General features: G+C 35.4%; 1 protein-coding gene across 4 annotated transcripts in view; it reads left to right on the forward strand.

Annotated features, from left to right (window-relative positions):
* The window catches only part of LOC112053223 (small conductance calcium-activated potassium channel protein), a 307,143-nt gene that overhangs the window by 93,542 nt on the left and 188,164 nt on the right, over positions 1 to 25,437 (forward strand). For 3 of the 4 annotated variants that reach the window (XM_052886402.1, XM_052886403.1, XM_052886404.1), the window contains exons 2-3: positions 13,677 to 14,415; positions 15,323 to 15,424. In XM_052886402.1, coding sequence (XP_052742362.1) covers positions 13,687 to 14,415; positions 15,323 to 15,424 — 831 coding nt within the window. In that variant the 5' untranslated portion in view covers positions 13,677 to 13,686. The remainder of the gene's footprint in view (positions 1 to 13,676; positions 14,416 to 15,322; positions 15,425 to 25,437) is intronic. The other variant, XM_052886405.1, reaches the window with a different exon arrangement.

The raw sequence follows: 25,437 nt of genomic DNA on the forward strand, positions 1-25,437 counted from the left end.
AAGAAAATATTAGTATCTTAATCTGACCCACTTTTGCGTCTTCGATTAGGATGAAACTTTAAACACGCTCTGTATTTTAATAACAATACATGACTAGCTACAAAACGTCATTACAAATCCAATATGGCGGCCTCCCCAATATGGCGGACTGGCTGTTTGAAATCCACCCTCATGATAATGATATCAATAGAAAATTTGCTGTCAAAAATACGAAAAAAACAGACACGTAACCTAAATCCAATATGGCGGACGTCCCAGATGGCGGACAGGCTATTTATCCATTTGTAATTATAATGAGTGCTAAAAGCGTATTTTTTAGTTTTTTAAACTATTTTATTATTTTTACAGGTTAAACAACCTTAATTTAAAGACGATTTATAAGAAAAAAACAATACCTGGAAGGAAACAAATATTGTTCAAATATTGTATAAATATTGTTGTAGTTCAAGATTTAAGGATCACAATTTAAAACTTAAAATTAGCGACACTATAAAATGTAGTTAATTAAAAAGTTTTTGCGTTGGCTTAGCGGCTTTAGTAGGTAATTTTCTGTTGATGAGTTGAAAATACCAATGAGTTTTGTGTTTCCGCAACTAAACTGCGGCGTCACGAAAAAATCCCATTAGGCGTGCTCGTTCACCGCGAATAGATGTAACAATTTATTTTATTGCCGGTTCATAATTAACATTTTATTATCATTCTATTACTAGTTGATACATTAATCTTTTCTGTATATTGTCTGATGTTTTTGACATATCATGAGCGCTACTAGATGTAATTGTTTTAAGCAATGCTAGGCTGTTTATACAATGTTGGTAATTGGATTGATCAAGCCTGTTCGCTCAAAGAGTTGAAGATCTCTCTCTAAACATTGAAAGTTTGACTGTACCGGCTAAATACTACGTAACGCTAAATTAGATCTTAGTATAGGTAGGTATTATTTGTCTGAACAAATAAAATAATACTCGCGTCATATTAAAGAGTGCGGATAATTAAGCCCCTGAGTATATTAAGCTTCCAGAAGCACAATGACCTAGGCGCAACAGCGAAAGCTGTTTAGTCTATGTTTCTATACTAATATATCGGAGATTGCGCTCAAGAACTTTTCGATCTAGTTCCCTCTTCACCTTTTTACCATAGAACTGCCAGGCATCGCAGATGTTTTTGTTTGATGATGTGCATCCATACATCTGATGATCTTTGGACGCGTACGAAGCGTTTCGGTTCTTCGTTCCTGATCGTCCCTTTTCGTTCGATCGTTTTCCCTACCATCTACAACAAGGGTATTTTCAAATCAAGAGTGAATAGGCATCTTCTAGACAAGCTTATTCTACCATAGGTTGCATCATAGCTTACAAGCATGATTGTAGCCAAGCGCTCGCCTGTATATAGTATAAGAAAAAAATATTATACAGAGGTTCGTGGACTTGTACAGAATTATCTCTAAAGCTACTAAACCAATTTTGTAAATTCTTTTACTACTAGAAAGCCATGTTATTTGTGACTATCTATCGTAAGTTATACTTTATTTCCATATACTACTACTATGTTCTCACGACGACGGGATTTACGCGGGCAAAACCGCGGGGCTTCGGCTACAATACAGGAGATATTAATTTATACTAATACTCGTATTGTAAAGCTGAAGAGTTTGTTTATTTGTTTGAACGCGTTAATCTCAGGAATTACTGGTCCGATTTAAAAAAAAAATTACAGTGTTAGATAGCCCATTTGTCGAGGAAGACTATAAGCTATATTTTATCCCTTTATTCTTATGGAAACGGGAACCACGCGGGTCTACTAGTATGTTAATATTTCAGGAATATTCATTAATGTACTAAGTTTTTACTTTTAAATTATGTAGGTTCTCAAATTATATTTTGAAGTGAGATTTATCAGCTTTTGGGTGGATTTCATTTGCTTTTATGGTGACCCGTACACACAGTTATCGCAAAAAATTAACAACCCTCGAACATGAAAGGCTTTTAGAGATTAAGCCAGTGGCTCTACAGTCAAATGCTATCTGGCCATCTCGGGTCAGGGGGTTGGTTATGTAGGAATTATAATACATCACTTAGGTCATCGTTTATCTCAGAAACACTTCAAGACCCTTCTGATGTCGTTCAATTTAATAAGACGCGAATTTTCGACAAGGTAAAACTTAAAAACTCACGGTCTTATAAGAGAGTAAAAAACAAAAAGAACTATATATTTTGTATTATTTTGTCTGTCTATTTGTGCTAATCTTCGTAACTACTCACTTTTTTTTTTAATTTTACGGATATGAAGGAAAGCAGTTATATAGTCCCCCTGTTTTCTCTACCACGGGCCAGTCAATTGGGTATCTTCAACTCAATAGCAAATAGGTATGTGTCGGCGAGTGAGTTATTTGATCGGTTAGCAAAATTTACGTTTATTATTGTGATAATATTAAAATCAGGTTTTCATGTAATTGGGTTTTAAATATTAACTATTTAAATAAATAAGACTGTAAAAGATTGATAACGTGATTCTCGTCCAATAACATTGCGTCCAAAATGGCGGGTAGTCGGTACGCTTGACATAGTGTGGGCACCCTGCCCCCACTGTAGTCTGCTAGTTTAGCAGCTCATTTCTAATCGCGTTCTCAAAATGAATAGTCGTCTTCCATTTGTCAAATAGTGATAGTGTAGTAGTGTTAGTGATTCGGAAGTCCAGTGGGTGAGTTATCTATATAGGCCGGCCATTGCATTGTTAGTTACTTAGCTGGGAGGCAACATGAGCGAGGAAGGAGCGCATTAACCGGTTGTAAAAGACGTCTTTAACCCTGCTACTAGCGGTTGCCAGACCGTAATCTCGCTCGTGCTTGACTACCTGCCCTATGTTAGTTAATCCTGGTTTTCATCTGATAGTATCAGTGCTGTACTTGATCAATATTGTAGTTAGAGGATAGAACTGTATTAGAAAGTTAAATGATCGATTCGGTGATGATTGATAGTGTTACTTTGTGTATCTGCCATCCTTGACACGTAAAACTTAGAACCTGCTCTTAGACTACGGCTTCTCCGTTATCAGATATTTATCAATGCTGATTTCAAAAATGTCGCTTATGAACAATTTATTGATTTTTTGATTGATTGACTATGATAGTTAAATAAACTGAATGTTTACACTGTCAGCAACTAAAAATATTTGTACATATATAGGGTGGTAACTAGCCACGGCAAAAGCTTCCCATCAGCCAGACCTGAGCTATAAGAAAGTCTCAATCAGCCCAGCCGGAAATCGAACTCAGGAATTCGGTCTTACCTACGACTACCAAGCAAACCACTGCACCACGGAGGCCGTCAAAAACAGTCTTTCACCACAGTCTTGCATCATAGATTTTCCGCCCTGTATGTTTACAACAGAAACATAAATAATAGGCGAAGGCGAAATAAGAGAATAGTAACACAATATACAGCGTAACATTTGTTTTATTGTAACCCACTCGTAGAGACCAATAACAACAGGTACGATACAAAAGAATCAATCACACCGCACCACGGCTTCTGCATTTTATACGGGTTTTTGATGAGAAAAATTCCCTTTGCTGCCCTTTTTCAAATGGGAATGATTTTATGTTAACTGCGGCACAAAATGAAAATATTTGTGATGGATTCATACTCGTAACAGTTTTTTTTATATTACTAGTTTAACAAACTTTTATTTTTAAATATAGAGACGGCTTTTTAGGGTTCAGAATTTAATTTCACTTCTTTTCATGAAATCAACTTTCAGATGTGAATGAATCTACTTAAACTTCTGAGAACTTATTACAGTAGGTAATACAGTATTAGATACCACTAACTTCGTCCACTCGAACTTTGTTATATTTTCAAACAAATGAGGTACTTTTGTTCTTAATGAAACTTACTCCAAGCTCGGCTTAATTAAAAGGTCCAAGCCACATTAAAACACTCATTTACTGTATTAACAATGCCAAAATTTCCAACTCTCATATAGGTAGGAATATTTATCTTTATCTATAATATGAATTGCTGTTTGATAGTATCGCTAAAACTTGGGAACAGCTGAACGTATGTATCTTATCTGTAAGGTTTAAAAGGTGAGAAAAATTTTAATAATTGCCGAAAAAACCATACATACAACCATTTTCTGTTTCCCATACAAAAGTGTTAAAAGTCTTAGTTATAGATTTACCAGACTAAACATGGTGTCCATGATACATTGCACATATACTTCTCTATAGCTGAAACCGCGCGGTTTCACCCGCATGGTTCCCGTTCCCGTAGGAGTATGGGGATAATATATAGCCTATCAATAAATCAATCAAAACAAACAAACAAACAAACAAACTCTTCAGCTTTATATATTCAGCAGCAGGACCTGCCTTCCGAACCGGTGGTACAGTCTTTACAAATTGTCAAAATTGACGTTTCAGGGGGACTGTTTCGATTTTTTAATGAGAAGTAAATTAAAAAATCAAAACAGTCCCCCTGGAAGGCAGGTTCTGCTGAGCTGATTAACTTAGTCTAAGTCCTACGGACTCGTGATTTGAGACCACTTAGAAAACGTAATAAAGCATATTATTTTCCCAACATATTAACACAACACAGTTATTAAATCACCAAGGAAGTAACATGAACTAACTTTAACAAAAGTTCGGTACAAGATAAACGAAATCCAATACAAACTTTGTTAACGTTCAACACAACTTGTGCAAACATCCTACCTTCTTGATTAACATACAAATTGCTAGATTAAGTTAATCCACTTCGAATATTTGTATGTTGGACTAAGAGTCTGCGATAGCCAGACATACCTCACAGCAGAAATACCTCATACCAGACATACCTCGTAGAAAGATTTTTTTTATTCTTTACAAGATAGCAAGGTTAGGTAGTTCGACTACAATCTTATCTGATGGTAAGTGATGATGCAATCATAGATAGAAGCGGGCTAACTTGTTAGGAGGAGGATGAAAATCCACACCCATTTCGGTTTCTACACGACATCGTACCGGGTCGCTAAATCGCTTGGCGGTACGTCTTTGCCAGTAGGGTTGGACCAATTAAGAAAATCTCAATCAGCCTAACTATATGTTCCTTTAAAATATATTTATTTATTTATTTATTATTTAAATTTTAAAATAATTTTCGGTAAAGAATATAAGTAATTATATTAGAATTACTACCCCAGAATTATGGGAAAAACTCCCGAGCATCCTGTATAAGAAATTATGTCCTCAATCAACAGTCACTTAATTTCGCGTCTGAAGATAAGATACCTTAAAAAATATCTCGTTGAAAATACCAAAAAAATAGGTTTTATATTAAGTATCTCGCTGAAAATACCAAAAAAATACGTCTTATATTAGATAACAGGTCTCAAATTTCCGGATTCTCAATTGATCTGGTAATTTGTTACTTTTTAAATTGTACCATAACATCAGTTGGGCCTTCAATTTGAAATAAAAATAAGTAGCTTAGTAACAAAAAAAAACATGAGCATTTCTAATCACAGAAACTCATTATCCCTATTTTAGTCGGATAAATGGGTCACGTGATAAATTACACTTCACCCCACACATCCCTGATTATAATAATGGTTTCAGTATTTATATAATAAGTTTGTATTAGTTAGTAACTTCAAAAGCGGATGCGGTGTAGATGTTATTATTACAAAGCTGTTGTTGACTTCAGTCAAATTTCAAAAGGTTAAACGTGTTGACCTTTGAACTTGTTAACATTTAACTAAGTTAAACCATTGAGCCACTAATTGGATGATAATAATAGTATTAGAATATTACACTCGAAGGGAGATAGTTTCATACTATAAATATTATGTTTATGATGTTGAAAATTACAAAAAACAATTTATTTAAATCGCAGTTAATGATACACATTAATACAGCGTAAAAATAAGAATGGATAAAATAGATTTTTACGTCTTGTAAGTTAGCCATGTCTCTCTTATCATAATAAGCAATCTCTTTATCATCATGCAAAATACTATTGTCTAAAACATTTTGATTGGCCTATGCAATCTGCAATGTCCAACATTTGGAATGTTCTCTCAATAATCAACTTTCCGCTAAAAAGTGCATCCAAATCGATCCATCCGTTTGGAAGCTAACTTTCACCAGTGACGTAACTAAAGAATAGCAGGACTGGCAAAATGTGAGCGACGTTGTGAGCTCAGAAGTAGGTAACCTATTATTATAAAAAAAAAATATGTGACTATTTTTCAGGGGCCCCATCCAATGACATGAGCCTCAGATAGTGAAATTACGCCACTAAAATAAAGCTAAACAAAATAACTTAAACTATAATAACAACCCTATATTCGCGCCGGGGGTTAAAAGAAAACTTTGTGTTATTTTGTACAATACAAAACAAAGTTTATCTAAATACCGAAATTCCTCCGTACTTTATTCGAGAGAAAGTAAATTATATTTCTGAAATGAATTTCACCCTCAAAGTCATTTATCTACGCTACTAATCTGAAATAGTACAATGAATCCCGAGTCTTTCATCCGATCAGTACGATAGACGGGACCTTCTTCAACAGAGATTTGATAAAATTATAGGGGTATTTGGAAAATAATATAGTAACCACCCTACAATTTCACTTATTATTTCGATTTAGATAATATATTTTTTGGAAGTAGGTAACCTGTGTGACTTTATTTTAGACTAGCAACGAGCCCTAGCTTTGCACGGGTGTAGATAAATACTAATATTACGATTAGTCTATACTACAGGATATCTTTACGGGACAAACCGTGCCCGCCGATCGCTATCAACCGGGACGAAACGTACGGTCCAACAGCCTCCGCTTTTAAAATCTCTGATATATTTTCTACTAGCCGACCGCACGCGGTTTCACCCGCGTGTTTCCCGTTCAATTAAGAAATGCGGGGATAAAATATAGCCTATAGCCTTCCTCGATAAATGGGCTATCTAACACTGAAAGAATTTTTCAAATCGGACCAGTAGTTCCTGAGATTAGCGCGTTCAATCAAACAAACAAACAAACTCTTCAGCTTTATAATATTAGTATAGATATTGTCATTACAGATACAGCCAATTTTAATGAGTTTTTGACGGCATCAGGGGTCCACAACTACAAATAGAAAGTTAAGATGTACAGGCAAATTTTCTCGTTAATCTTGTAGGATCTCATGGATATTATATATTCAACCTTCAAATTTCTAAAGGACAAAAGTCAAAATAACATGTTAGACATATTGTTAGAAATTCAGTAAACATTTTTTTTATTAAACACAATACGACTATGTCCAGATATCGGTTTTTTAAACAGAATCAAGATGTCGGCGAAAAAGTGGACGCGCACGTCAAAGGATTAATAATTTTATAGTATTTACAATGTACTTAGTCATAATGTATCAAGGTAGCCATAAAATACTATAAGTTCACGTTACCCGTTTCCTATTAATAAGAAATTTTAGAACTAACAAGTTTCCTGATGCGAAAAGTTCCGTCATCAAATTGCCTAGTATATTACAGGCCAGAGAAAATATACAACGTTTTGCTGGAGTGTGTCAAAAACGAGGCAGAGCGATGGGAAGTACTGCAACGATTTTCTACAGTAAGGGAGGCTGTAATAGCACCCTGGTACATCCTGAATCAGAAGAAGTCAGGGTGCTGGTACAGCTATAAAAGAAATGCAAGATAAATAATTCATTAAATTAAGCAAAGCTAATTAATTTATATCACAAATACAAAGGCTGCCTTACGGAGCGATATAGTCCGAAATGGAGCTCTTAAAAATAAAGAACTTTGATGGTAGAAAAGGTGAAACAGTATATCTTTAGATGACGTAACACGCTATACAGCGTACAGGCTTAAGAGGGCAGGTATAAAAGAAGAAATATACTTCTTTTATTCCTTTGCTTTTAGATGCAAGATGCCCCGTGTCATATTTTTCACCGTGCGCTAACAAAAAAGGGACTTAATTCTACTTCAGACTCTTTCGTTTCATAGCTGAGTGTAATCTTAAAATCCTATTAGGATACCATGAACCATGGCTTCATATTGGAAGCACTAAAATGGTTTTGACTTTTCTTTAATAGTTTGTTAGTGTATGCTAATTTTTTTTTTGTTTAAAATAATATTTGCCATATTTTTTTTTATATGACCAATATTCCCCTCTAACTAGACGAGAAAGTTATTTATTTATTTATTTATTGAGGCTCCCTAATAGTTGTAAAATATGACCCGAGCTGTGTAAGTATGTACTGCCTCTCTAGCCAAGTGATTCGATTCTCTTTCTACGATCGCTAACGCTTCGAAAAGTAGAAAAATGTATGGGAATGACAGATCTTGATCACGTGACCTGACGATAGCAAAAATCATTCCTATACATCTTTCTAGTATTAGAAGAGTTAGCGATCGTAGACAGAGAATCGCTAACGCTTCGAAAAGTAGAAAAATGTATGGGAATGACAGATCTTGATCACGTGACCTGTCGATAGCAAATGTCATTCCCATACATCTTTCTAGTTTTTGAAGCGTTAGCGATTGTAGAAAGAGAATCGACGTGCCACTTGGCTGGGAGGCTGTACCTACTATGGAACTAATACAGATTAGGGATAGAATCACTTCAATGGACACGTTAGGCAAATCGTGTAGCAATCAATCATGGTCAATTAGTTTCATCTTCAATTACGTACAGACTACAGACCTGTCCGAAACTTACAATTACTTTTATATTATTAATTGACGAATTATAGATAATTATTTAAAAAATAATGTATACAGTGTAGATAACTATTTAAAAATAATTTACAGTTTAAACTGTAAAATGTATACAGTTCCAATAAAATTCTTAGCATATAATATTTAGCTTGGTCTAGGATTAAGTATGAATAAAGCTTCTAAATCTTAATATATAAATGGGTCATTCATAACTGGCTCAAACCGATTGACGTAAAAAGATGAAATTTGGCAGGGAGGTAGTTTATGGATTGTAAAGGTCCGCTAAGAACGGGTTTTGTGAGAGGGCCGGATTGAGGAGGTCTAAGGGCAGGCGTCGTGGGCGTCCGGTAATCAAAAAATATACAAACGTTTTACTGCTTTACAAGTAAAAATGTATGCGTGCACATCATAGTAATTAAATTCACATACGAGTACGCGAGTAATGTTCAGGCAAAGCACTTTAAAATGAATGCTAGAAAATAAGAAAAGAATACAAACTCAAGAGCGAATATAATACAGATGTCATATAAGTAACTTTTTCTTTCCATACCTTTTCCGAGTGTAATTTAGAAAGTGTATAGGGTAGTTCTATAATGGTGCGTTTACACGGGCTAGTGAAATTGCCCATCAACATCATCAGCCTATGAAATCCCACTACTAGGCATAGGTTTCCTGTGAAGACTCGTAAACAGCACGGTTTTGAGCCGCACTAGGCAATTATGAGAATTATAACGTCACGATCACATTAAATAATTAGCTTGGCTAGTTACCTTAACGGCAAGCAATAAAGCGTTCCGGTAGTTACGATGTCGTGTAGAAACCGAAAAGAGTGTGGATTTTCATCGTCCACCTAATACGTTAGCCCGCTTCCATCCTAGATTGCATCATCACTTATCATCAAGTGAGATTGTAGTCGAGGGCTAACTTGTAAAGAATGAAAAAAGAAATGCTGGCATTGTAAACCATCTCATACCATGCCAGGTCATATCATACCATGCCATGTCATGAGGGATACTTAAATTGCTACAGCAATTACAGTAAAAATCTAACATGGTTACAATATCTTTTAATCGAGTACGTTTAAAAATAGAAAGAAAACTCTATAATTTCCTGCCTATATTATTCGACAATTCATATCGATAATCGGTATTAGGCAATATGGAATTCATAGAGAAATATTATTTTGTAGGAAACAAACATTGCCGAAACAATTGCCATAAAAATACAGCAATTGTTTTGAATATGTACCTAAAGCTTGGCAACTTCGTTCGTAACACTCCCGATGGTCCACGCGGGCCAGGCGTGTAGCGATGAATGAAAACCCCACGACTGAAGTCACACCAGCGCAGTCTTTCTCCCCATCGCCCGCATATCATGAGAGTGATATTGACATTGATCTACATTGAGCAATAACGATTGAACGAAAAACTTCCCCGTGTAAGCGTGCCTTAAGAGGGTCTCGAGAGTTGACTCGCTATTGTTTTATTTAGTTCTACTTGTAGAAGTGTGTCACTTGAACGCGACGATTTTTGCACGCCCTGCTTGTTTACGTAGACAGTTGTAGATAACAGAAAATATACCTTTTCTTGTTAGTTTTTTTCACAACGTTTTTATACTTTTTAACCAATTTCCAAAATTGAGAAGGTTCTACGTTCGGTTGTATCTATGTATGTTTTTTTTATTATTCCGTATACTATAAGAGTCGTGATAGCCCAGTGGATATGACCTCTGCCTCTGATTCAGGTGGTTGTGGGTTCTAATCCGATCCGGGGCATGCACCTCCATCTTTTCAGTTGTGTGCATTTTAATAAATTAAATATCACGTGTCTCAAATGGTGAAGGAAAACATCGAGAGGAAACCTACATACCAGAGAATTTTCTTAATGATCTGCGTGTGTGAAGTCTGCCAATCCACATTGGGCCAGCGTGGTGGACTATTGGCCTAACCCCTCTCATTCTGAGAGACTCGAGCTCAGCAGTGAGCCGAACATGGGTTGATAACGACGATACTATAAGTGAAGAATGGTGAAATCATTTTTTAATCAAATTTTCAATTTTGATCTACTATTTGCGGAGCCTATTGGTAACAAACAAACCTAAAAAACAAATCTTACCTGTTGATAAAATTTTTTATTAATTTTTTATTGTATTAGTTTACACAATGTACCGAGCTAATTATTATAAACATTAAGTTATATACTTTAATATACAAGTGTCGTTCAAAAACAATAAAAAAGAAGATTCCGACGAATTGATAATCTTCTCCTTTTTTGAAGTCGGTTAAAAATTGTTGAACGTGTAAAATAAATCTTTTATTCCACTGACATTATTGTTATAATCTAATATATAAAATTCTCGTGTCACAGTTTTCGTTGCCATACTCCTCCGAAACGGCTTGACCGATTTTGATGAAATTTTTTGTGCTTATCCGGTATCTACGAGAATAGGCCAACATCTATTTTTAAAACCCCTAAATCCTAGGGGCAGGATAAAAGTAGGGTATGACTAGGGTAGGGGTAGGGTTGAGGTACGGTAAAGGTAATGTAGGGGTAGGGTAGAGTAGTAGGGTAGAAGCAGGGTAGGGTAGGGATAGAGAAGAAGTGCATCATAAGTCAAAGCGAAGCTTGAGCGGGTCCGCTAGTGTTACTATAAAAAATAGTTTATTACACATTATACGGTAGAGAATGAGATAGTACGGCCATTTTATTCAGCACAGAGTAACATTTTTCATAGTATATTTTTCAAGAGTAACATTTCTAACTATATTCTAACTATACTCAGAGGCACAATTATCCGCTCACTATATATGAAGAGTGTATTAAAGTAGGCGGATAATTGTGCCTCTGAGTATATAAAACACTATGATTTTTTAAAAGAGGTTATAAATTATGTTTTCCTTCAAAGTTTACTTCAGACCTTTGGTAAGCCTTTGTAGATTACCGTAACACCGCAGTAATCCACACCTTTATTCACTCGAGAAAGAATATCTAGTTTTGTGACACAGAATTTATCACCTAGATATATTTTATATCATTTCACTAGAGATCTTTGAAGAGGTCTAGAGGTCAAATCTTTGAAGATATAAAATACTAGCTGACGCCGCGGTTTCACCCGCGTGGTTCCTTTTCCCCTAGGAATACGGGGATAATATATAGCTTATAGCCTTCCTCGACAAATGGGCTATCTAACACTAAAAGAATTTTTGAAATCGAACCAGTAGTTTCTGAGATTAGCGCGTTCAATCAAACAAACAAACAAACTCTTCAGCTTTATAATATTAGTATAGATGAGTAAGAACACATTTTGACGCTGGAATGTCCATTCCAGCGTCAAAATGTGTTCGTGGCAATTTTTAAAGAGTTTACTTAAAAACGGCTAAACGATTATTTATGGATACGTAAATAAATTCACGAGAATAGGATATAATAATGAAATTACAACTATGACAGCTAAGTAGTAATTGCTATTTAAAGAGTAATAGTCGACCAACTTAAAAAACGTAATTGGAAAACTAAAAAGAAAAAAATTGTCTGTAAAACAACTCAAAGTCTGAGACCTTCCTCATAAATTTTACTACTTACTTACCTACTTCAAAAACTTTATCTATCCGTTTATCATTCCGAGTTTATCGCGAACAAACATACAGACAGACAGACAGGGTGGAATACTTTATAATATGTATAGATATAAATATTTAATATTTAGATTAAATCACTATAAATATAAATTATATACTCGTACTTATTTTTTGCTAATATAATAATAAAAAGTAGAAGTATTACTTATTATATAACCTACTTGTATCGAGAAATGGGTGTGTAACTCAACCTTAATTAACACAACCGGCCATTATCTCTCAATAACACAAGGGTTTAAGTACGGTGTACTAATTTGTTCAGTAAATATACAGGTTCTAATATTTGCTAAATTATTAGTTTATCTAACCCTTCTCAATTACTATATTAGACTATTAGACGACTAGTGTTCACGTCCCGCCCTTGCCTAGTGAGAATATGAAGAAAAAATATAGGCAATGACTCTCACAAATAACACGACTGTAAAAGAAAGAATAGAAAGTGGTAAAAGAATTTTCAAAATCGGGTTAGTAGACCCCTACAACATTACATTTACCTCCGTGATGGCCTCCGTGGCGCAGTGGTGTGCGCGGTGGATTTATAAAACGAAGGTCCTGGGTTCGATCCCCGGCTGGGCAGATTGAGATTTTCTTAATTGGTCCAGGTCTGGCTGGTGGGAAGCTTCGGTCGTGGCTAGTTAACACCCTACCGGCAAAGACATACCGCCAAGCGATTTAGCGTTCCGGTACGATGCCGTGTAAAAACCGAAAGGGGTGTGGATTTTCATCCTCCTTCTTACAAGTTAGCCCGCTTCCATCTAAGACTAAATCATCACTTACCATCAGGTGAGATTGTAGTCAAGGGCTAACTTGTAATTAATAAAAATAAAAAATTAAAAAAAAATTACTAAAATAGCATAGATTTGGAATTCTCATGAATAAGATCAAGGGCTCAAAATTCGATCTAACTTTATGTTAAGGAAAAAAAACATCCAACCAAACATTTTATCTTCAACTAACTTTATCAATAATTATAATATTAACATTTTGAACATGACTCATTAAATAGGAAAGTATAAATCATTACTTTTTTATAGATGACAGATTTCCATCTCAACACGCTTCCATCAAGATTAGTGATGATGCAGGCTAAGGTGGAAAACGTTATCTTAGAGGTAGGGGTATGGCATTTGTTTAGACTTTACCTAATAATTTTCCTAAATCTGTCTTACTAATTTAATTTGCACGAAAATCAAACTGATACCAAGATTTCAGTTATAATGCCATGCCAATGCTTGTAATGGAAAATGAAAATTACATCCCTTACATTCCTGTTAATATACCCTTTAATTGTTAGTAAGGTGTTCTTTCATTATTAACATGTGTTTCTTTTGTTTCAGACTGATAAAAATGTCCGTGCCAACAACAGACAGCACCGAAGCAATCACTAACTCCGGCTATGGAAGCAGCGACGAAACAGCCAGTCTTTTAGTGTCCGGCCCATCGGTTACCGTCATAGTACCCACAGAGAATAGGACCGTCAAACCGGTCCTTCAAAGACAGGATTGCACTACGCACTTGAGACCGCAGTTATCCGGTCCGGGTAGCGAAGAAAGTGCAGCGTCCATCAGAGTAGAGGACGGTACGACGAGGAGCGTACCAGATATAGAACTCCAATGCCGGGAGCCCGCAGACCGACCTCAGACACTGGTATCACCTATTGCAACATGTTCTCACAGAGGTTCCATGACCGCTTGCACGCTAGTACCGCACGCGTACGCGAGATGTCGCGTTTGTGAGAGGAGGCAGTCCACGGCGCCGATGTCGGCGATGCATCTAGCGCGATCTGTGTCACGTGAAAGCGTTCGCTCCGCGGTTCACTACCCTTGTGGTTGTAGCTCGCTACACGCTGTCAGCACCTGTCCCGTCATACAACCACCGGCGTTACTGTTGCCAGCGACGAGTACCAGAATCATCCGCCAGAGTTCGCAGCCGGAGTCGAGCGCATGCGCGGCACACTGTGTTCATTCCCACCACCCTAGCGCCTCACTGCGGCAGCTGAGGGAACCCGGGGACGGCATTGCTGGAATAGCTGCGGATTCTTTACGAATCAACGGTGGAATGCGTCCCTTCAAACAAGTAAGTCGGCTCAAACATAGATGGCGCCACGTAAATAAAATTTTCATGTTAAGGGTCGACGTCGACTGAGCACAAAACTTACGTATGCTCTGAAAATTTCTCACTAATTATTAGTAAGAAATTTTCAGAGCATAGTCATTCTAAATACAAATTTTTCAATTTTTGTATTTTCCATACTACTGTTTTATTCTAATGTTTATAAATTACTTTTTAATTCTTTCGAACCTAAATTACGGATTTTGAATCTCACTCACTCGATGTTGACACTTTGAGGTCTTGTAATTATTTCAATTCAATGAAAATTTCGATTGCCCATCAAGCAAAAAACCTACATTTCAAAGGAACTGTTTTTTAACATCCAGGAAGAACACAACTAATCCAATCTAACTTTTTGTAAAAGTAAGTCAGGTGAATGCTGACCACGTACGCAAGGATTCTGCAAAGGGCTGTATAATTAAATTTCCAACTGAATTGCTGGAGCAAAACAGCCGTCTAATTGTTTCAGCGGCTTTACCTAACTGATTTAAAATGGAGTAAGAGTAACATCGACTTTTTTATTAAAACGTGTGCATTTTGCTAATTAATTTTGCTTTCGTAAATCTATACGTACTAATTGTATAAAATGGAATAATCTTTTTCCAACATAGCAACGTAATTAATCCTTAGGGTGTGCATATATAAAATGTACGCCACTGTTTACATTATTAAATTAATTATGTTATATTTAAATAAATTGTAATGCCAGGTCAAATTAGCTGCTTTATCAAGCTATATAACATCGTATTGCTACAAGCTGTTGCAGATTTGTTTAGCCGGCGTGTAAGTGCTGTGTAAGGGTCTTGAGGGGTTCCGTTCAAATCAAATCAAATTTCGAACGTTTGATTTGAACCCTGTTTTCACCCTGCAGGGCCTGCTCCTGTGCCCACAAACCCTGTCGCAGACTCGCCGGGCGCGGCTCAGGCGCGCATTCACTGAAGCCACTGGTGACACTGTCAACTACGTTCGAACGGTGGGCTTCATATTGGTTTTGCACCACTATGGTCACGATCGACTGTACAATCTCTCGTGTTAAACTCTTCCTTTAATACCCATATTTTTCAATTAACTGTCAAATATATGAAAATGTTACCTATATAAGTGACAACCTTACTAACACTTATCTAACAACAAACTTTATATAATTCTACGAAGCTTAGTATTTAGCGCCTTTTTAGTAGTAGCATGCATGATCCCCTATCCTTTAGATTTATTTATTCGACACAACTGTAGGAATAAGTCTTCTTATTGCAGAAATAGACATGTCAGGTTGTACAGTCGAAAATTGGCCGATTTTTGTGGATTGTTCACAGGATTGATTTGTTAGATGGCGAATGTGACGTCCCTGTAGCCTGGTATAAGGTTCCACGTTCTCTACATATCCAAGCACCCAATAGCTTTTCATATAACAAATCGTTTTCTATCAATCAATGTAACAATATTATAGAATACATTGAACACTCTATTGTGTTTTGATATAAAAACCACAATATAGGTTCAATTCCATTTTTCATAAAAGCTTTAGAATCCATCAATCATTGATCACGAAAACGTTCTGTTACATTGGGAACCCATCAACTCAAGCAATACACAGCACATACACAATCATTTAGCTGCCCGTCTCACAAAGGATTATTACATTATGTGCACTTTAGATCAACTATTAGATTGCACAAGGCTGTTAAGCGAACATATTCAGCTAATACATGCCTATTCTGATAAATTATGTTAATATAATGGCAGAAAAAACCGGTTTTCTGAATAATAAATCTTGTCAGCGAGAGTTCCCTCTGCCATCATGTCATACTCGTAGGTGTGATAACACATCATTTGTTATTTCCTGAATAAGCTCTTTTGTTATGGCAAATATAGTGTAGAGTGTAATGCGGCAGATCTATGACGCTTTATGCGATAGCCGTAGTGTTATGTTTTTTGCTTACCACAAAACACGGTGGAGGATTTTGTACAAGTTCGCAACGCATCTGCTTTGTCAGGAGTTTACGCAATTAGTATGCTTAAGTTTATTTCTGAAGCAGACAAATTTTGTGATAAAAAACAATTACCTAACCCAATTAATCTTACAACTACATAACTTAATTATATTTTTTAACTATAGGTATTTTGTTTTTAATTTATAATTTTCGAAATTTTAAATTATGAAACACACATGATTTACATTTTAATTATTAAAATACCGCAAAAAGTATTTACTTTTTGTTGCAATAACTTACAATTTTAATATTAAAAACAAAATTAGAAAAAGTAAAAACAAAAAAATTATGTAACAGATTATGTAATTTATCAAAGAAAAAAAAAATATATGGACTATAAAGATTATCCATACTGTCTTAGTGCAATATTCTCTGATATAATCTCGTCTATAGGGATCAATAGAGCAAAGTAAGTAACCGTGATATTGAAGATTATTCTGCAACGATGGTTCTAGTCGTTTGTCATTACTGGGACAAAACGTTCATGTCTACCTACGTCGTACCTACATCAAAGAAGTATTAGTTTAGTCATACCTGAACTGAATTAAATTGATGTTGACATTGTTATATTAAAAACAAAGACTAATTTAATTTAGTGATAGCACCTTATTTACTGTTTTTTATTACTTACCTTTAAAAACATATAGTTCTGATAAATATACCTGTAAATATGTAAATTTATTAATTTAAAGGAGACCTTTATGGGAGAGATTCGATTTACGTTGCTATTTTTCTCTCTTCACCAAAAAAAACCTGTCAAAACATTCTTTTGTTTTTTTTATTATTCTATACAAGTTAGCCCTTGACTCCAATCTCACCTGATGGTAAGTGATGATGCAATCTAAGATGGAAGCGGGCTAACTTATTAGGGGGAGGATGAAAATCCACACCCCTTTCGGTTTCTACACGACATCGTACCAAAACACTAAATCGCTTGGCAGTACGTCTTTGTCGGTAGGGTGGTAGCTAGCCACGGCCGAAGCCTCCCACCAGTCAAACAACGTTCACAGTATAATAGCATAAATTACATTATTTTAAGTATGAGAGTTCATTAAATGTTGTTCAATCAATATATTTTTCAAGATTAGGTTTCAAAGGTGAAGTAGGCGAATGTAATTTTAATGGCTTAAATAGTATATCGATATTTTTCAAAATATCTAATTAATTGTATTGAAGAGTTCCAATAAATGATATTACGCCTTAACGCTAAATTCCTTATTATTCCCCCAGTGCTTCTATTTCCAGTGTTGAAATTGAAGTGTTTGCGACATTTCTTATAACAAAATGGCTGTGAAAGACACTTTATAAATGGAGTGCTGACCTATTTCTGCTGTAGCCTTAGAGTATAAGGCTCTCAAATTTCGTTTTGAAATGAAACAAGAGCTTCATTGTTAACTGAACACGTACATTATACTACAATTTCAGGCTGGCTAATAAATGACGACCTCCGTGGCGCAGTGGTATGCGCGGTAGATTTACAAGACGGAGGTCCTGGGTTCGATCCTCGGCTGGGCAGATTGAGATTTTCTTAATTTGTCCAGGTCTGACTGGTGGGAGGCTTCGGCCGTGGCTAGTTACCACCCTACCGGCAAAGACGTACCGCTAAGCGATTTAGCTTTCCGGTACGATGCCGTGTAGAAACCGAAAGGGGTGTGGATTTTCATCCTCCTCCTAACAAGTTAGCCCGCGTCCATCTTAGACTACATCATCACTTACCATTAGGTGAGATTGTAGTCAAGGGCTAACTTGTAAAGAATAAAAAAAAAATGAAAGTTAGAACCATACTTCCATTTTTATATTTATCTTCTTAATTACTAACCTATATTCGGCTCACTGCTGAGTCTCCTCTCAGAATGAGAGGGATTAGGCCAATAGTCCACCACGCTGACCCAATGCGGATTGGCAGACTTCACAAACGCAGAGAATTAAGAATATTCTTTAGTGCGCAGGTTTCCTTACGATGTTTATCCTTTGCTGTTTGAGACACGTGATATTTAATTTCTTAAAATGTACATAATTGAAAAAGTTGCATGCCCCGAACCGAATTCAAAATTACCCCCTCCGGAATCTGTGTGTGAAATATGTGTCTCTTCATGATCTTCTTCTAAATATATTTATTTAAATTTCAAACTATAAATTTTGAAACGAGGCTCATAAAAGCGGAAACAGTTTGAGTTTCTTACTGGCTTTTATCAGAAATACCAATCTGTACAATTAGTCAAAAGAACGTACTTACAAACTTGTAAGCTAATTATAAGCCTACTTGAAATAATATTCAAATTTAGATATTTATTGTACAAAATATTTTTTTCTGTGATTATATTATTTAAATTATCTATTGGTTTTAATACTATATTTACCAATTACCGGATTTGATTTTAATAAAGCTTCTGGTCTATATTAATACGCTGATATAACTGTAACTATAAAAAATAAATCTTCGTTAGATTTGTAGTGCATTTTCTAATGAAGCTATTTTTTAAATTTTGATGTTTTTAATCTAGTTTTGGTCCACCTTAGACCTACATTTGTAATTATCTATACTAATATTATAAAGTTTAAGAGTTTGTTTGTTTGTTTGATTGAACGCGCAAATTTCAGAAACTACTGATCCGATTAGAAAAATTCTTTCCGTGTTAGATAGCCCATTTATCGAGGATGGCTAAAGGATATATATTATTCCCGTATTCCTACAGGAACGAAAACCACGCGGGTGAAACCGCGCGATGTCAGCTAGTCTATCATATTTTACAATACGACATGAACAAATTGATAACACATTCCTGAGGATATAAATTACACAAAGTTGATTCGCTTCAAGTTATTCCATGTCAAGAACAGCACGCACCTCCTAATTTAGACTTGATAAATGACTGATATTATTTTGTTCAACATAATTCCACAATACAAAGCCCGTGAATGATCTAGGGGCCTACGATGTAGAAACGATGTAGGTAAACACTTTATTGAAAAGCTGAAGTGAAATACTCGGACCGCACGCTACGTTTACGGTGAAGGAACTTAATTTGACATTAGTTAAACTTATCAAGATGTTGGGTAAATCATTTTGGAGGTCTTTACGTCGTTAATTTTCAACTCGAACTTGTAGAGTTTATGTTGGTGGTATCGATCATTATTATCAGTACGTGGAGTGAAGTGTATTTCTGAATTTGTGGGCTCTTTATGTAGAATATAGCCGTGATAGCCCAGTGGATATGACCTCTGCCTCCGATTCCGGAGGGTGTGGGTTCGAATCCGGTCCGGGGCATGCACCTCCAACTTTTCAGTTGTGTGCATTTTAAGAAATTAAATATCACGTGTCTCAATCGGTGAAGGAAAACATCATGAGGAAACCTGCATACCAGAGAATTTTCTTAGTAATTCTCTGCGTGTGTGAAGTCTGCCAATCCGCATTGGGCCAGCGTGGTGGACTATTGGCCTAACCCTCTCATTCTGAGAGGAGACTCGAGCTCAGCAGTGAACCGAATATGGGTTAATGACGTTATGTAGAATAGTTTAATCATACTCTAATGTATATAGGTGTATAAACTTATAAATAAAAACTGTTAAGCATTAGTTCATTGACCATTAATACTAAAAGTTACGATGATTTTTTTTATTCTCTACAAGTTAGCCTTTGACTACAATCTCACCTGATGGTATGTGATGATGCAATCTAACATGAAAGCAGGCTAACTTGTCGTAGGGAGAATGAAATTCGATTTCTGCACGACATCGTACCGGAAGGCTAAATCGGTTGGCGGTAAGTCTGTGTCGGTAGGGTGGTAATTAGCCACGGCCGAAAGCCTCCTACCAGCCAGACCTGGACCAAACCTCACTCGGCCCAGCCGGGTCAGCCAGATCGAACCCAGGTGCGTGTTGTAAATCCGTCAACAAATAAATTATGTTGAATATTGGATGGATTTTGTGGTAAATAAATGCTATAATCACGCCAGTTATTTTTCCATTATTGTATTGTTATTATAACACCTATCACAGGCTCACTACCAAATGTCTGATAAAATACGAATTTTCTGATTTTACCAAGTTTTAGCTGTTGTTTGTTGACTTAATAAACGTGGTTGTATCTGTAATCTCCAGATAAAGATTCCAACCAACATCGTCATACAACTCAAAAGTTATACCTACTTTTGTATTACAAAGGAATATTTTAACTGTCCGTTATAAACAACAAAGAAACCTACAAAAGACTTAAAGCGGAATTTGCGTAAATCTGTTTAGCAGATTAGTCTGGGATACTTTGCGCAACACATTTTCCAGTATTACCGTACCAAGCTTTGTTGCGTAGCGGAAAAAGGTATTTTTGTGCAAATAGTCCTCAACAGCGTACAATATCCAGAAGATAATAATATATTCCTTCCATAAAATCTTGGACATCTGCCCATCTCATGAAACGGCAATCTTTGTTTATATTGTCATTACCCGTTGAAAGTAAACCGTCAATCACATTGGCGTTAAGAAAAGAAAAGAAAGGAAAAAAGATACTCTTAAAGAACTAATACATAAATATTGGTCATGTTTTTAAGCTAATAGCATAACTTTTATCGCGGGAGCGTGGCGACTTAATCAATAAATTTCGTAACGAAAATAAACCTAACATGCATCAAGTTAACACATTTCGACGTAACGTTGTTAACACATATCGACTCAACTGGAAAATTGGTATGAAATTAAAGGGCAAACTTATTAAACCAGAGTTCGATTCCAGCTCAATGTAATAATATTTTTTTTAATTATTTATTTTTTTCTAAAGAAAATAAATACTGCATAAATAAGATAAATAAATAATTATAATTGCATAAGTTGATAAAAAATGCAATGGCCGCGCGGGGGTGGTGTTTGGGTTGCCATGGTGATATTTTGAAAAATTCCTATTAACTTTAAAAAAATATGTATGAGGCTGTAGCATAGGAGTATATATGTTAATATAAAATCGGGTCGAGTGAAGCTGAGAAATATAATATAAACTTTGATTCCTGTTAATAAATTAAAAAAAAATCGTGTTCTTATTCAATTATTCAAAATATTCAATAACCATTTCATAAAATTAAGACCAAGCTTTAATATAACATTTGAGTTGTAATATTTTAGTTGCTCGGTTAATAGTTATTAAGTTGTTGAATTAAAAATTATATAAAACCTTTTGCTAAAATACATTATTTATTATCTGTTTAATTTATTGTGGGTACTCCTACAAGCTATCCGTCATGGAATTTCAGACGTAGCGGCCTTATGTCGTAAGGTGCAGCTTCTTTGGCAGAAACTTTTGTATTTGGGAAGATAAACTTAGAACGTCAGGTGAACTGCCTGGTAGCTTGATTAATTAATTCTCGAGGGAAAGTTCCCATCTTTTATTACGTCTAAAATTAATATAGCGACAGTATTTTTGAATTCGGTACAAGTACACTTTTTGACATTAATATTATGTTTCGATATTATATTTCAAGTGAGAAACAACATTGTTTTAAAAATTTTGTATGTTGAACTTGAATATTATATTTTATATTTTTTTTAAATATTCTCAGCTGAATTTTTAAATTTAACGATGCCCCAGTTATCGCGAGGGTGTAATTATTTTGCAAACATTTTTGCGTCCGTAATTTCATGTTGAAATTAAAGTTCGGTAAACAATTTTAAATATTGATGAATTCTCGTTAAAATTTTTTGATCGACAAGCATTGTACGGGTAAATAATTTATTTACAGTCTATAGTTTAATAGACAGCCGACGTGGTATTTTAATATTTTATTCTCGAGATCGGAAATAATAATTAACGGCCAAAAACGAGCAAAATTTTCGTTTCGACTTTTTATAATAATTAAGTTATCCACTAACAAAATTGAAAATGATTTTAAACACATTCTTTTTTAATAATAATAATAATAAATCTTTATTTCAGATAATAAAATCCATAAATTACATTCAACTGATTAAATTTTAATATCCTATTGTTAGTAATATTAGTAGTTATAGGTACTTAAAAACTAAATTAAAATATGTTAGTGTGTTAGTAATGACAGTATCTACCATTTATGAAGCACCGTGAGTGCATATGCAAGTGCACCCAGTGCTTCATAAATGGATTTCCACCATTTTCCACCAGCGTTTTTAATATGCTGTTGGAGCTCTCGCGCATTCTGTGCATAACTGATGCTGCTCTTTTTCGCATTATAGCATAAAAGTCATTTGTATGCGCTTCAGCAAACATCAGTGATGCACTGCAGTAACGCGGCAGCCCCATCAGTGTCCTAAACCCATTATTGTATTGGACTCGCAGGTCGCTATAGGCCCTTTGCGTATATGTCACCCACAAGCTGCATGTGTAAAATGTTTGACAGTATGCCTTAAATAGGGTCAGTTTTACGTCCATATTACACCGTGCAAACCTGCGGGCTAACATATTGCATCGGACTGCCAGCGCCCTGCGCTCCCTTTCTATGTCATTAACATCAGACAAGTCCTCCGTTACAATGTGCCCCAAGTATTTGAACTCTGTGACTCTTTTTAGCGGCATACCGTTAAGAGTCACAGGAGAAATATAATTTAAGGCGCATCCCTTACTCTGAAAACTAAGAGTTCGCTTTTTTTAATATTGTATATGAGTCCGTGTGACGCAGCATATGACTCACATATCTTCAGCAGCTTCCTAAGCGCATTAATTGATGGACTCAACAGAACCATATCGTCTGCGTAGCTAAGATTATTGGTTATTTTAACAATTTTAACAAACATATTACTTTAATTTCATTTTAGTTGAATAAACCTACCTACTTTGGAGTAAATGAGTGAAACTTCCGGGATGTTGTGTCACTCATGGGTACAGTATTAGAATGTGAAGTGCTTTTGTGAAACAAGTGACCTACTTTTAGTATTAAAATTAGTATTCAACGTTTGAAACTAAAATTTGTTAGAATATAAAATTAACTTAAAACATAATGTTCACGTGACAATTTTTTTTTAAAATAAAAAGTAGTGTAGCTAGAAAGTAAAATTATAAATAATTAAAGATGAAAAATGAGGCTCTATAATAATGGAAATAGCTCCAAAACTATTGGTGAATTATGAGAACTTTTACAATAAGATTCATAAAGTAGTAGTTACTTTAAGAATTAAAATTAGTATTTAACGTTAGAGACGTGATAGCCCAGTGGATACGACCTCTACCTCCGATTCCGGAGGGCGTAGGTTCGAATCCGGTCCGGACATGCACCTCCAACTTTTCAGTTGTGTGCATTTTTTAAGAAATTAAATATCACGTGACTTAAACGGTGAAGGAAAACATCGTGAGGAAACCTGCACATCAGATAATTTTCTTAATTCTCTGCGTGTGTGAAGTCTGCCAATCCGCATTGGGTCAGCGTGGTGGACTATTGGCCTAACCCCTCATTCTGAGAGGAGACTCGAGCTCAGCAGTGAGCCGAATATTGGTTGATAATAATGATGAATGATGATTTAACGTTGGAAACTAATATTTGTTAGGATTAAAAAAACTACTTAAAACAGTACTTTCACTTGACAAAGATATTTTAAAATATGATATTATGCTCTTTAAGTCAGAGCATGTTCGTGGAAGCACCGATACGCTTATTTTTGTCCTCCTGCTGTCCCGATCAAAATTTTTTTAATGGCTATTGTTTCTTAAAGATTCGATAAAAAGGCACGATTTGATTTTTTTTTGTTTGTTTGTTACGATTTAACACAAACACTGCTCGACCGATTTTAAAAACTCTTTTATCATAAAAAAATATCTTCACCAAGAAAGTTATATTTGATTTACTACTATGTGAACGAGAAATATGAGGGTAAAATAGCTAGGCGTCTGTTACTAGTTTGTATCTTAAATTCACTATTTAAGATAGTGGATTTAAGATACAAACTTGTATTTGTATTTTACAATCAAACTTTAAGTATTTTTTCCATTAATAAACGCAAGACTGATTTTATTCGTACTATTAACGAAATGGAGCCGGTCATTTGACCATTATGGCATCGTTCCAGCTGGCCACAATGGCCCAACGCAGGCCTGTCGTATAAATTACGTGCAAATGCAACTGCATAATGCCTCTCAATGAATTTACTATCTGTGAGTATGTACTCGTATATTGATTCAAATTGCAAGCAGATAACGAAATAGTAGTTATTTACTATTTCCTTATCTAAATGAAATTTTGCTCATTGATTCGGTTATAGACCATGAATATACAGATGTATGCGATTGTAGATGTCAAAATCTTGTGTTTCAGTACTAGGTCGGGCTAAAGAGCATAAGTCTTCGATTATTATTATGATCATTTGGTAGTTATCGTTAGGGAGTAAAGTATTAAATAATTTGTCTGTCTGTTAATATAATCGCATATTGATTTAAATTGCAAGCAGATAACGAAATAGTAGTTATTTATTTATCTAAATGAAATTTTGCTCTTTGATTCAGTACTTTTAGATCATAAATAAATATAATATATAGGTACTTCAAAATGGTGTATTTAAGTCCTAAGTCGGGTTAAATAGCATTTAACTTAACTTAACTTCAGTTATTATTATGAACAGTTGTAAAAAATGTTCTACGGAGCCCGGCCTATTATGCATAGGCAGACCTTTAACTCTTTTGGAGATCTTGTTTTAGAAGAGTTGTATTAAGGGTATATTATACAATTGTTGTAGTAAGGTGCGTGCGGTGGTTGCTGGTTCTCCGTACGGAGAAGCAGCAAGCGCATCAATCACCTCTAAACATTTTAAAACATCGATACGCGAACACCAGCGTATAGCAGCCTGGAATGTTAGAGGATTACTCAAACCAGGAAAGCTATGCATCGTAGAAAAAGAAATGGTTAGCCACAAAATTAACATACTGGCTATAAGCGAGACCCATTTGCAAGGATATGGTCACTACAAGACTTCTATGGGGAATACCTTCTATTTCTCTGGCTCAGATAATTCCAGCTCAAATGGAGTAGGTATCTTGGTGCCGGATAGG

This window comes from Bicyclus anynana, chromosome 17 (genome assembly GCF_947172395.1).
Source record: "Bicyclus anynana chromosome 17, ilBicAnyn1.1, whole genome shotgun sequence".
Taxonomy (NCBI): Eukaryota; Metazoa; Arthropoda; class Insecta; order Lepidoptera; family Nymphalidae; genus Bicyclus; species Bicyclus anynana.